Here is a 14,106-nt window from a genome sequence, read left to right on the forward strand (position 1 = left end):
TATTGTTAATGCCTATGATTCCCCAATAAAGAATTAATAAAATTTAATTCAATTTCTATAAGTTAATAAAACTGACAGAAATAAAATATATTCTTATAATGACTTTTGATTTTGACTGAATTAAATTTTTATTTTTTTAGATTTAAAATATAAATGATGTTTCAAATTACCAACATAGATTAAGCTAATTTTTGTTACAGCATTTCATTATTATTATTTTTGGAAAGACTTAGAAACAATACATTTCATTTTCTTTGAGCTTTATCTAAATAAAAATTGCACAAGAAAAATGAGTTTTACAACCCATTTATTTATTCATGTATTTCACAAATATCATTGCCAGGTTCTATTCTAGGCAATCGGCTTATTGCAGTGAACAAAATAAAGATCTACCATAGTCAAGATTAAATTCTGGTGGTGAGATGACAATTAAAAAATTTACAGTTTGTAAGTTTATTATTTAATATGTTGAAAGGTGAAAAGTGATTTGCAAAAAGTAAAATGAGCACAGCAAGGAGGATCAGGAAAGTGGTATTGCTAGTGGGAACATTGTGATTATAAACACGGTATTTAGGTGTAGATCTCTTGGAGAAGGTGACATTTGGAAACAGACTTGACTTGAGTAAAGAATATGGAATTAAGAGTTTGTGACTCTACAAAGAGCTGGTATACACTCAATATTAGGAATATCATCACCTGATTCAAACAAATAAATGCTCATCTTGTAAAACATGCCCACTTCAAAAGCTTGTTGAGAGTCCTTTGACTTTGATGGCAAACTATGCATCACTAACTCTCTTTTATTATGCAGATATATGGAAATGAGTTTGAGACTTATAGTACTTTTTCTTCCTTTTCTAATTGGCTCTTATTTATTTATATTTTTTATTTTTTAGGTAACATAAGAAAATTCATGATGGGACATGAGAATCAGACTTACAGCAGTGACTTCATTCTGTTGGGACTGTTCTCTTCTTCCCAAACAAGTCTGCTTTTCTTTTCTTTTATATTAATTATTTTTATTATGACCATAACAGAAAATACTGTCATGATTCTCCTCATCCACAGGGACCCACGACTTCATACTCCAATGTATTTCCTGCTCAGCCATCTCTCTTTTATGGATATCTTGCATATTTCCAATATTGTTCCCAAAATGGTCACTAACTTTCTATCAGGCAACAGAACTATTTCTTTTGCTGGTTGTGGCTTCCAGGTATTTCTATCCCTCACACTCTTGGGTGGTGAGTGCCTTCTCCTGGCAGTAATGTCCTATGATCGCTATATAGCCATCAGTCACCCATTGCACTATCCCATTCTTATGAATGACTATGTCAGCATTCTCATGGCTACAGGGTCCTGGCTTATTGGGACTGTCAACTCCATAGTTTACACGGCTTACACATTCCATCTTCCTTTCTGTGGCTCAAGAGCTATTGATCACTTTTTCTGTGAAATCCCTGCAATGTTGAAATTGTCCTGTATGGACACAACACACTACGAACTAGGAGTTTACGTAAGTGGCATCATTTTCCTGCTCATCCCTTTCTCCCTAATTTTTGCTTCTTATGTCCAAGTTCTCCTTACTGTCCTCCAAATGAAATCATCTGAAGCACAGAAAAAGTCATTTTTCACCTGCTTTTGCCACATGGTTGTGGTCATAATGTACTATGGGCCATTTATTTTCACATACATGAGACCTAAGTCATACCACACTCCAGGCCAGGATAAGTTCCTGGCCATATTCTATACTGTCCTCACTCCCACACTCAACTCAATTATTTACAGCTTTAGAAATAAAGATGTTTTGGTGGCAATGAAAAATATGCTCCAAAATATCTTTCCACATAAAAATATTGGAAAAAAATACTTGGAGTGTGTGTCGTACATATTTCTGTATTCAATACCTAAAAGAATTGCATTATTGGTTTCTCCTGAGAAGAAAATCGTAGTCTCTATCTCTCTAAGTATGGAAAGAAGTGGATATTTGCAAATTCTTAATAAAGTTGTCACGTGGTTGTTTTTGTAAATACATACCTCATATAATGTATTGTTCCCTCTGGATCCTAATTATAATCACCCAAGGCCCTTATAAAAAGTAAATGATGACCCATGTCTTCTAGCTTCTTCCCACTAAAATTTTAAAAAATTGTAAGTATCATTTTTTTAATACAATTACACACATGTTATATTACAAATGTGTTTCCATAAAATTATCTGTATTTTTGTGAAATGTAGTAAAATTATACTTAAGGACAACAAAGAGCCAGGCAGGTATCTAGGATGTCAATGTAATTAGCCATGATAATATGATTATAATTATTTTTTATAATGGAGAGACTACTGTATTTATCAGTATGTCTACCATGAAGACTATTGAATGTAGATCAAAAAGTCACTTGCTGAGTTGTGTTAAGTAAGTAGTGGTGTAATGTTAGAGAGGAGGTCATCTATGGGAGTCAGCATAAGAAAGACGGTTTTCAAGAAAAATGGTTCTAGTTAACTTTTCACTTTGTTGCATTCTTGTTTGTATTGTTTTGTTTTATTTTTTAGTGAAATGGAAATGTGAGATCAGAGCTGAATTTCTCTTTGATAGAATGATTGTTGTACCTTAGTAACCTTCTTTCTCTATATTTAGTGAACTGTAGTTACTCATTTTTTCTTTAAGTAAAGATTGAATATTTACAATGTTGGGTTGAATGTTCCTATGTTTTTAACTTGCCTGGGGTATTCTCACATATTTGCATAACTCTAAAATTGAGTCACCTCCAAGGTCTCCACCTAGTTTTCACATCTTCCATAGTGTTGCCTCCTTATATCTGCTTACTCTACATCCTTTTCCTTTTCTCTGTAGCCAGCCATGGCAAAATTAGATGCCCTTCTCCTTGAACACAATGCACTCATGAGTATCTCTAACCATATCATAATGATCTCATTGTCTACCTTTCTTATGGTGGACTTCTTGAGAAAGGCACTACATTTACATCTTTGTATTTCATATTTTATAATATTTCCATCAGTGACTAAATATGAGGCAAGTATGAATCATCAATATGCTTTAATTTTCCATTTAAAATTTGATGTTTGGATTCCAAAATGCGTATCCTATCTAACATTGACATTCAACTATTTTTTCAATGCTGAAATTTTCTCTCTAAGGAAGTGGTTATAAGGTAGGTTACAGGAAATTTAGAAAAAAATATTCCAAACTAAAGAATAACACATATTATCATTGGGAAAAATGAAAATAAAACATATTTACTCATTTGATACAAACATACTGATACATTTTATATCCCAGTAAGTACAAGCTAGAATAAACACTTTTATGTTTTCCCTGATCTCTAACCTACATCACCTTCACCCCATTTTTTAGGAACTCTAAGCAAGGGGGACATGACATCATCAAAATTGTGACATAGTTATTCCTGACTTTAGGACACTTCACAAGACCAACTAGCAACTATCCACAGACAAGACAATATTGTGAAGAATCCGGAATATGATGGTGGAAGCACCACTCTGAAACACAGAGACTGGAAAAGACTGCATTAGAAGGGTGAGATGAAAGTCTACACTCTGATCACTTTGGCCCTCCCCCAGGCTGATATGGCACCACACTGAGAGGACCTCCTGGGCATATGGTTTTCTCAGTGGGAAAAAGAGAGCCCAAAGTAGACATGTATCTCCCCCAGTATTGTGGGTCTCTTATCAGCAGGGCCACTCAATCTTACCTCATGAAGATTGTGGAGGCAATCTGCAGGGCTTGACCACTGTAGATCAGCTTGTGATGGAGGTGGGAAGTGAGACTTACAGCAATTAGCACTTTGATCTTGGCAAACTGAGTTCTTACTCACAGTGGTGCATAAGTATAAATCCTAACCAGTGGCTTTGCACTTTTGCAGAGATAGATGGTGGCTCTGTCTGATCGGGCAACTCTATGGGCATTTCAACCTGATTTGGGTCCCCAAAAGTGAGCCTTGCTGACCTTGAAGCCTGTTCTGCCACCCTGTCCATTTAGGGAAACATTCATAGCCCTACCTACTGCTGAATGTATCTCGTTGACCCTACACGACAAAGAAGCCTGGCGGGAGTACCTGGAAATCTGTGTAGCCCAGTAGCACTCAAGCTGAGAGCCTAGCCTATGGCACTGCCTGAATAAAGAGCTAGAATTGTGGCTCTGTCTATCCAGGGAACTTGGTGTGCAGTTCTGCCTGATTTCAGACCACAAACAAGTCTTTCTGGCTTTGGAGCCTATTCTACCACTCTACCCAGGATCAGAAGTTAATTCACAGCCTTGTCTTATGTATGGTGCAGCCCTCAGCCCCCCTCCAACTAAGAAACCTGGCCAGAGCACCCAGGAAGCTGCATGGCCCAATAGCACTTGAGTAGAGAGCTTGGCTATTAACTATGCTCATCTGCTGAGCCAATCTGGTGACCCTGTCTGGCCAGGGTGCTGGGTGGACAATTCTGCCTGAATAGGAACCTCAAAAAATGAGTCTTGCTTGCCTTGGAGCCTGGTTAGTACCCCTCAGCCAAGCAAGGAAGCTAATTTAGAGTATTGCTTACTGCTGAATATATACCCAGTCATGCCCAACAGGAAGCCTGACTAGGGAATCCAGGAAACCATGGTGCTCTTCCTACAGCCACATTCAGACAGGAAACCAAGCCAGTGGTCCTATCCAATTGTTCCTTGCCAGCAGCATCCTCTCAACTCAAACTGAGGCGGTGGCCTCAACTCAAAATAGACCCTGATAGCAAGCTCCACCATACCAAAAATGCTACCAGATGGCCCATCTAGAACTTCAGACTGAGCTGACTTGTGAAGGACTATCTTTGCCAAAACTAACTAGGAAAGTGTAGAAGAGGAAATTTCTACTCCAGTGCACAGATATCAATGTTAGGAATCAAAGATCACAAAGTAACAGTAAATGTGACACCACCAAAGTAAACTAATAAAGCTCCAATAACTGGCCCTAAAAAATTTAGAAATCTGTAAAGTGTCTGACAAAGAATTCAAAATAATGCTCTTAAAGAAGTTCAGTGAACTACAAGGACACACAGACAGCTAAACAATATTAAGAAAACAATGCATGAACAAATGAGAAGTCCAACAAAGGAATAGAAACCATAAAAAAACAGAAATTCTAGAGCTGAAGAATACAATGACTAAACTGAAGAATTCAATAGAGAGCTTCAATATCAGACTCAACCATGCAGAATAAAATGTCAATGACCTAGAAGACAGGGCATTTAAAATTATTCCGTCAGAAGAGCAAAAAGAAAAACAATGAAAAGTAGTGAAAAAAGCCTACTGGACATACAGGATACTACAAAGAAAAACAATATGCACATTATGGGAATCCCAGAAGGAGAAGAGAAAGAGAAAGGGACAGGAAGTATATTTAAAGCAATAAGGGCTGACAAGTTCCCAAACCTGGGGAAAGAAATGTAAATCCAGATTCAGAAGGCCCAATGAGCCAAAATAGGTTGAACCCAAAATGGGCTACACCTAGACACATTTTAATTAAAGTGTCAAATTCAAAGATGAAGAGAATATTTTGAAAGCAGCAAGGAAGTGTCATGTCTTATATAACAGAACCCACATAAGACTATTGGTGGATTTCTCGACACAACCTTTTCAGACCAGGAGAGAATGGGATGATATATTCAAAATATTGAAAGAAAAAAACTCAATCAAGAATATTATACTCTGCATAACTATCCTGCAGTAATGAAGACAAGAAAAAGATCTTCCTGACAAACAAAAGCTCAGGAAATTTATTGTCACTAATTGTCACTATTGCCTTACAAGAAATTCTATAGGGAATTCTTCTAGCAGAAATAAAAGTATTTCAATTAACATTGCAAAAGCATATGAAAGTAGATGTTAAACTCACTATTAAGGATAAATATATGGCAAAGTCAGATTTTCTAATATTGTAATGGTGGCATGTTATACACTAACAACTCTATTTCAAAGCTAAAAATCAAACTTATTAAAACATAACAATGATTACAATCATTTATTATTGGATGCACAACATAAAGATATATGTACATTTTAACATCAATAATCTAAAATGTTAGGAGACAAAAGAAAGTGTAAAGTCTTTGAATACTGTTATCAAAGTTGAGTTGTTATCAGCTTAAAATAGAGTGTTACAAATATATTTTATGTAAGCCTCATAGTAACCACAGAGGAAAACACTTGTAGTAGTTACACAAAAGATTCTGATAAAGAAACAAAGCACACTACTACAAAAAGTTATCAAATTACACAAGAAGACAGTAAAATAGGAAGCAAGAAACAGTGGATCTAAGAACAGCCAAACAACAATAAAATGGCAATATTATGTACTGACCTATTAATAATTACAGTAAACATAAATGGATTAAATTTTTCAATCAAAAGACATTAAACGGTTGAACAACAACAAAATCAAGATCCAATGTGCGATGCCTTCAAGAGACTCTCTTTAGCTTTAAAGATGCATTTGGATTGAGAATGAATGACAACATAAAAGGTATGTCATACAACTGGCATCCAAAAAAAAAAGCAGAGGTGTCATTGCTTATATCAGACAAAATAGATTTTAAGCTAAAAATGGTAAAAAAAAAAAAAAGAGAGAGAGACAAATGAGGTCATTATATAATAATAAAGGGATCAATCCCTCAAGAAAATATAACAATCATATATATTTATCCTTCCAACATTGGAGCACCTAAATATATAAAGCAAATACAAAAAAAAGGGGGGGAAATAATCAGCAATACAATTATAGTTGGGGAATTTTATACCCCACTCTCAACAATAGATAGATTACCTAGACAGAGAATCAATAAGGAAACAGCAAATTTGAGCAACACTTTAGACCAAATGGACCTAATGGTCATATACAGAACATTCTATCCAACAAAAACAGAAAACAAATTCTTCTAAAGTACACATGGAACATTTTATAGGATAAGTCACATACTACACCACTAAACAAACCTAAACAAATTCAAGATAGAATTTATATCAAGTATCTTTTGAGACCACTATGGTATGAAACTAGAAATCAATACAGGAGGAAAGATGGAAAATCCATGAATACATGGAAATTAAACAACACACTGCTGATCAAATAAGATATTAAAAGGGAAGCAAAAAAGTATCTTGAGACAAATAAAAATGGAAACACAACATACTATAACTTATGAAATGCATTCTAAGCAATTTTGGGAGGGAAGTTATGCCTATAAACACACACATCAAGAAAATAGAAAGATCTCAAATAACCTAACTGTTCACCTAAATGAACTAAAAGAAGAAGAAAAAACTAAGCCCAAAATTAGCAGAAGGAAATAAATAATAAAGATTAGAGCAGAAATAAATGCAATAACGAAGAGTAAAAGAAAAGATTACCAAACTGAGAGTTGATTCTTTGAAAAGATAAAAAAATTGACAAACCTCTAGATAGGCTAACCAAGAAAACAGAGGACCAAAATCAATAAAATTATAAATGAAAGAGCAGACATTACAATTGATACCTCAAAACTACAAAGTATCATAAGATACCACTATGAACTATATGTCAACAAATTGGACACCCTAGTAGAAATGGATACATTCTTAAAAACATACAACTTACTAGGGCTTTTCGTTGTTGAGAGATTTTTGATTTTTGATTCAATCTCCTTACTTGTTATTCGTCTGTTCAGATGTTTTATGTTTTTTATTTCTTCATTTGCCTGAATTCTCTGGTCAGGTTTCCTTGTCAAGCATGACTAAGTACTATACCCAGCAGTAGGAAGATTTATGAATTAGTTTTACTGCCGGGGCAGGGTGGGTGGCAAAATGAGCTCCACAGATGGCATGGATCTTTTTTTGGGAACTTAATCTGGCAAAACTGTGCACTAAGTTTCCTGACCAGAGAGGGCCACAAGTTTTGCTCTACAGATAAGCAGAGTGGCTGGTTGGGTTCTCTGCTCATGTGCCACTGTAAGCAGGGCTGTAGAATGGGCTACCTAGCTCCCTGGATGTTCTGGTTAGGTTTTCTAGTCAGGCAGGCTGAAGACTGTATCCCTCAGTGAGTTGGGCTACCAGTTAGCTTATTTGCCAGGGTGGGACCACAGAACATGCCCCAAGCCTAGCAAGGCTTGTTGTTTTGGACCAAATCAGGCAGAACTTCACATCAAGCTTCCTGGCCAGACAGGGCCACTGGCTGCCTCTGGAGACGGGAAGAGCCACTTTTTAGGCTCTCTGCTCAAGTGCTGCTGGACTATGCAGCTGGTAAGTCTTCCTGATTGGTAAGTGCTGGGGGTTACCCTCAGCAATAGGCAGGGGTATGAGTTAGCTTTTCTACTTTTGCAGAGCAGCAAAAGAGGCACCAAAGTTAGCAAGGCTCGTTGTTCTGGGTCTCAAATCAGGCAGAACTGTGCAAGGAGTTCACTGACTAGACAGGGCAAATATTCTGGCTCTTATTCTGGGCAGAGCTGCTGGCCACACTCTCCATTTGTGTGCTGCTGGGCTATGCAGCTTCTCAGGTGCTCCAGTAAAATTTCCTGGTTGGCAGGGCTAGGGGGATACACTCAGCAGTAGGTGGGACAATGAAGCAGCTTCCCCGCATGAAAGTGGATATAGAACAGTCTCCAGTGTCATCCAGGCTCATTGTTTGGGGTCCCCTATCAGGGAGAACTGCATTCTGAGTCCCCTGGCTAAATGTGGCCTCCATCCTTGCTCTGCCATTTTACAAATCTACTGGCCAGTGTCTCCACTCAAGTGCTGCTGAGATTTGTGGCTTTCCAGGTGATAAAGTCAGGCTTTCTGATTGGCAGGGCTGGGGGTGGTACTCAGCAGGAGGCTGGGCTATGGATTAGTTTTTCTGTCAATGTGGGGTAGCAGAACAGGTTCCAAGGTTGGCAATGCTCATTGCTTGGTGTTGAAAATCAGGCAGAACTGCCCACAGTTTTCCTGGTCACAGAGAACCACTGTCTTGTCTTTGCAGATGGGCAAAGCCACTGGTTGAAATTTTTACATTTTTTTTTCTACAGTGAGTAGAAACCCAGTCAGCCACAATCTGAGTGCTGGTTGCTGTAAGCCCTGCTCCCCCTCATCATCACCATCTAATCTCCAACAGTCAAGCCCCACATAATACCCCCACAATCCCTGTGAGGAGGTACTCAGGTGGGCCTCCTAGGAAGTGACCCACAATGCTGGCAGAGCTGGATGTCCACCTTGGGCTCTTGTTTTTCCCGCTGAGAAAAGTTTAAGCTGAGGGGGCCCTCTTGGTGTGCCTCTGTGCCACCCTAAGGGAGGGGAGATGCAGTCAGAAAGGAGCAACTTCTCTTATCCTTCTATTGTGGTCCTTTTTGGTCTCTGTGGTCTAAGGGGATGCTTCTGCCTCACACCCATATTCTAGGATGCTCACAATGGTGTCTTGTCTATGAATAATTGATAGTTGGTCTTCATGAAGAGGGGAATGAAGTCAAGAATGACCTATGTCACCATCTTGATGTCTGTCCTCCAGTACAGTCGTTTTAATGGAAATTACATGTGTGAGCAGAATTGCTGGTTTGCAGGGTATGAAATGTTTATGGTTATAAAATAATTCCAATTGTTTTTTGTAATTATTGTGAGAATTTACATGCACAAAAAATATATGATAGCCTGGTGACCAGTATTTTCTCCAAAATTTATGTGAATAGGTCTAAATTAATATTTAATTTTGACATTGTGTTCCTTATGTGTGTGAACTATTAATGTTTTATATAAAATGTTCTTGACATAAGTTTGCAAATCAAAATTACACTCAGTACCAATCAGGAAAATAAAATAAATTCATATTATAATGAATGAACAGTACATCAAATAAAATTTTAAAATCTTAAAGGATTTAAATATTTTTCCACACTGATTTCTACCAGATTGATAACTGTAAACCTTACTCCCTGAAGCATATAACCCTTTTATCCATTTGTTAAAACTTCAATTTTTAGTTTCCATCTATTTATTTTTAATTTTGGCCTAATGATTTCAAATTTCATTGGTATCTTATTAAAGTAATTAAAAATTTCATAATGTTCTCTAGTATTTTACCAGTTTTCATCTGAGTTTTTAACAGTTTTTAATGTACATTAAATAAATACAATGTCTACACAAATAGTCAACATATTTTTTATGGAACCAGTTATTTGAAAAATATTCATTTATGGAGAAAAGGAAGATTTAAGTACAATGAGTTTACAGATCATCAGATCATAAGATAAATGGTCACAAATTGAACACACCTGTATGAAAGTAATAACATATTACCAGCACTTGAGAATGCATCTTAGCCCTCTCTCATTCTCTACCCATTCTTCCCCCCAGTAGGAACCACTATTTTTAGTTTAAACAGGATGACTATATGTGCATTTTGTTGAAATTGGATACATGGAATCATACTGTATGAACTTTTCTGTATCTGTGTTTTTTCACTTAGCATTACGTTTGTGAGATTTTCTGTGGAGTTATTTATAGCAGTAATTATTTTTGTTGTGATATGGTATTCCCCTTTGTGAAAACATATGATTTATTTAAGCATACTAATGACAATGGTTATTGATTAATATTGATTTTGGGCTATTTTGATAGTGTGAACATTCTGGGATTTTTCCTTCAGTGCACATATGAATGAGTTTCTAATTAGTAGGTATCTAAGAGTAAAATTGCAATTATATGATTTGTGTATGTGGTAAAAAAAAAAAAAAAGTAATCCAAGACAACATAAGACAGAGATAAAAAAAAGTTACAATAAAATAAGAAAATATTAAGAATTATGTGAATTAATATGAAATTTAAAACAAATGACTACATCAAAGTGATTGAATTCCTAAATAAAAGCAAGACCCTGTCAGAAAAATTATATGCCATTGACAAAAAATGATTTAAGTCATAACTAATGGAGGAATGTACTTTGCCCATCAATTAGACTAAAAAAAGGAAAAAAGGTAAATTCTCCTCAAATTATTACATGAAGTTAATACAATCTTCCAATATAGTTCCATCACTGTGTTTCTGTGTATGCATGTGTGTGTGTATATGGGTGTACAAACTGATAAGTTGACTACAGAATATATAAAATATTGCAAAAACCAAGAATAGCTTAAATAAAATTTTAAAATTTTCTTCCAATTTTAATAAAATAAAAATATTTACTCTATGGGATATCAAAACATTATAAAATTACAATAATTGATGGATTTTTATATTGGTGCTAGGCTAGACCAAAGGAACAAAATAGGGAATCCAGAAATAGACCCACATATATATTGATAATTAATTTATGACAAAGTTGCTCCTGTAAGGCAGTGAGGAAATGTTACTCGTTTTAATGAAAGCTACAGGAACAATTATACATCAACATACAAAAAGAAAGACTTTTCTTTCACAGCATATCCAAATTTACAAAAGAAACCAATAGTCATAGATCTAAATGTTTAAGGTAAAACAATAAAGCATCATGAAGATGACTTAGGCAAGCATCTTCATGATCTGAGAGTAGGGAAAGTATTCTTAATTATGACAAAGCAAACTAAATACAAAGAAGATTGATACATTAGACTACAATAAAATAAAGGGCCTATATTGATCAATGATTCACTTAAAATATACAAAGCACTCAAAATGTAAAAAGCCACACCCAAACTGAAAAAAGCCTCATATCTAGAATATGAAAGGATTCCTATTTACCAATGAGAATTGTCTAAAAACTCAATAAAATTGAGTGATAACCTTGAAAATATCTTTATGATACAGCCAATAGTGATGCATAAATGTCCTCAATTGCATTAATTATCAGTAGAGTTCAAATTATATCCATCATCAGTTACCAGTTCAAACTCAGCAGAGCTAATGTTAAAAAGATGAAAAATTTTAAAAAATGTAATTCCATGGAATATTCTACATAAAATAAAAATTTTAAAACTGATACCTGCACAAAAAAATATAGATGAATCTCACAAATATAATTTTTGAAAAAGAAATCAAATACAAAATAATACATGCTGAATGATTCCACTCACATGTATTTTGATCTATAGTAGGGAAAACTAAATGATAATGTTAGAAGTCAGCAGAGGGAGTTAAAGTCATAAAGAGGGCAGAGCGGGAGACTCCTGCTTCTGTACTCCCACAAAGATCAACAATTAGGCAGCTATTCATGAACAAGAACAGCTCTGGGAGAGCTCTGCTGTCCGCTTCAGAAACTTCAGCAACACTGTGGAACAAAAAACTTGAGAATAACCACACAAAAGGAGAGGGAAGACAGTTTCATTTGCCTTCATTATTTGTTCACCCAAGTCAGTATTGCTCAGTGCCCATAGGAAACTCCTCAGTAGAAACAGTTCCCCTCACAGGGAAAGGGAGAACAGGGTGAGCAATCAGGTTCCCCAGCTTTTTAGGGGCACTGCAAAGAGGTCCCACTTTGGTTTCCTGCCACCCAGGAACAAGCAAGGCTGAGACATATAGACGTGGTTAGAAACAAGGAAGAAGGGCAAACAGTACCAGTAACCACCACCCAGTGAGAATGATCACAGTTCCCAGTGACTTGCTCTACAGAAAAACCCGGCAAGTTTCACCACTGAAGGAACCAACAGCCAACGTAGCTGCCATGGGCCCTCTGCAAATTATACCTCTTTCACCCCACATGTATTTGCATTCACTGAGACCAGTCATCTGAGTCCTTCCCAGCTCCCTCTCCCACCTCCCTGCCCCTGCTGGAACCCAGGAACCTCACCTGCAGCCAGCCCAGGCTTCTATGGCTACATGAGTACAATATACTACCATAGACTCTGGTAGCTGACCACTGCTGCCTAGCACAATCTTGGACTAGCCCCCATAGCTGTTCATTTGCACACTATCTGCCTGAGAGCTGTCACAGGTCTCTACTGCCATGAGCATGTCTGGGAGGAGAATGTGCAGCCACTGGAGAGCACGCCAACAGTCAGGGCTCCTGCAGCTGCTTGTGGTCCCTGATCAGGCCTAATATTCTGTAACTGACCTGCACCACTGTGCTTACTTTCAGCTAGCCCTGTGAGCTATGCACCTGCACACCCGTGACCTAACCTACTCCACTGGCCTCCATTGAGGTGTGCGTATGGCAAGACCCAGCAACAACGTTAAGAATACTGACAGCCAGGACACCAACAGCTACCAGTATTCCTGCAGTTGGTCCCTCTCATTGCTGACCACCTTGGTCAATACTACTATATGTGGGTTTGCAAATGGCCCCTGCCACCACACAGGCACATGCAGCTGTTCCCCAAAACAGAGTATGTACATCCCACTGGCTCTGGCCACTACTACTGCTTATACTGATGCCTAGCCCCTAGACTTGCAGGTACTGCTGAGGACCCATAAATCCCTTAAGCCTCTGCAGAGGCCCCACAACCCTCACTAATAACCAAAAACTTATATATACTGTGGACCACAATGGCCTAAGCACATGAGCCCTTATGCCCCCCAGAACAGGTGCTGCAGCATGCTCATGCACTTGGCACCCTTAACTTTTGGACTTGGGGTCACAGCATGCTTCAGCATGCCCCCACCTGAAAGATGAAAGTCTTCCCTAACCAAAGTCTATCCACAAAGCCTGGAAAGGTGACTGCTTCCTCAAAATCATGGACACCTATGCAAGGCTATATGGATTAGAAAGAATCAGGGAAACAGGACACCACCAAAGAATTACAATAAACTTCCAAAAAAAAGGATTAAAAATAATTGTTGGGTATTAAGTGGTTTCATACAAATTTTAGGATTGTCTTTTCTACTGTGAAAAATGCTGCTGGAATTTTGACAGGGATTTCATTGAACCCTTAGATGGCTTTGTGTGATATGGCATTTTAACAGTATAAGTTTCTGTGATTCATGAACATGGGATGTCTTTCAATTTGTTTATGTCTTCTTCAATTTCTTCTATGAAGGTAGTATCATTTTAAATATACATAACTTTCACTTCCTTGGTTAAATATACTCATAAGATTTTTCACAATATTTTTTTGAGAATGGGAAAGTTTTCTTCATTTCATTTTTAGATATTTTGTTTAGTGTATAGAAACACAAGTGATTTTCATGTGTTG

At 37.0% G+C, this 14,106-nt stretch overlaps 1 protein-coding gene across 1 annotated transcript; it reads left to right on the forward strand.

Annotated features, from left to right (window-relative positions):
- Positions 1 to 902: 902 nt before the first annotated feature.
- LOC101401438 (olfactory receptor 2AJ1-like) lies at positions 903 to 2,029 on the forward strand. The gene has a single exon (XM_004439349.2). The coding sequence runs from the start codon at positions 914 to 916 to the stop codon at positions 2,027 to 2,029; it is 1,116 nt and encodes a 371-aa protein (XP_004439406.2). The 5' UTR covers positions 903 to 913.
- Positions 2,030 to 14,106: the final 12,077 nt, after the last annotated feature.

This window comes from Ceratotherium simum, chromosome 1 (assembly GCF_057802395.1).
Source record: "Ceratotherium simum simum isolate JZ-2026a chromosome 1, ASM5780239v1, whole genome shotgun sequence".
NCBI lineage: Eukaryota > Metazoa > Chordata > Mammalia > Perissodactyla > Rhinocerotidae > Ceratotherium > Ceratotherium simum.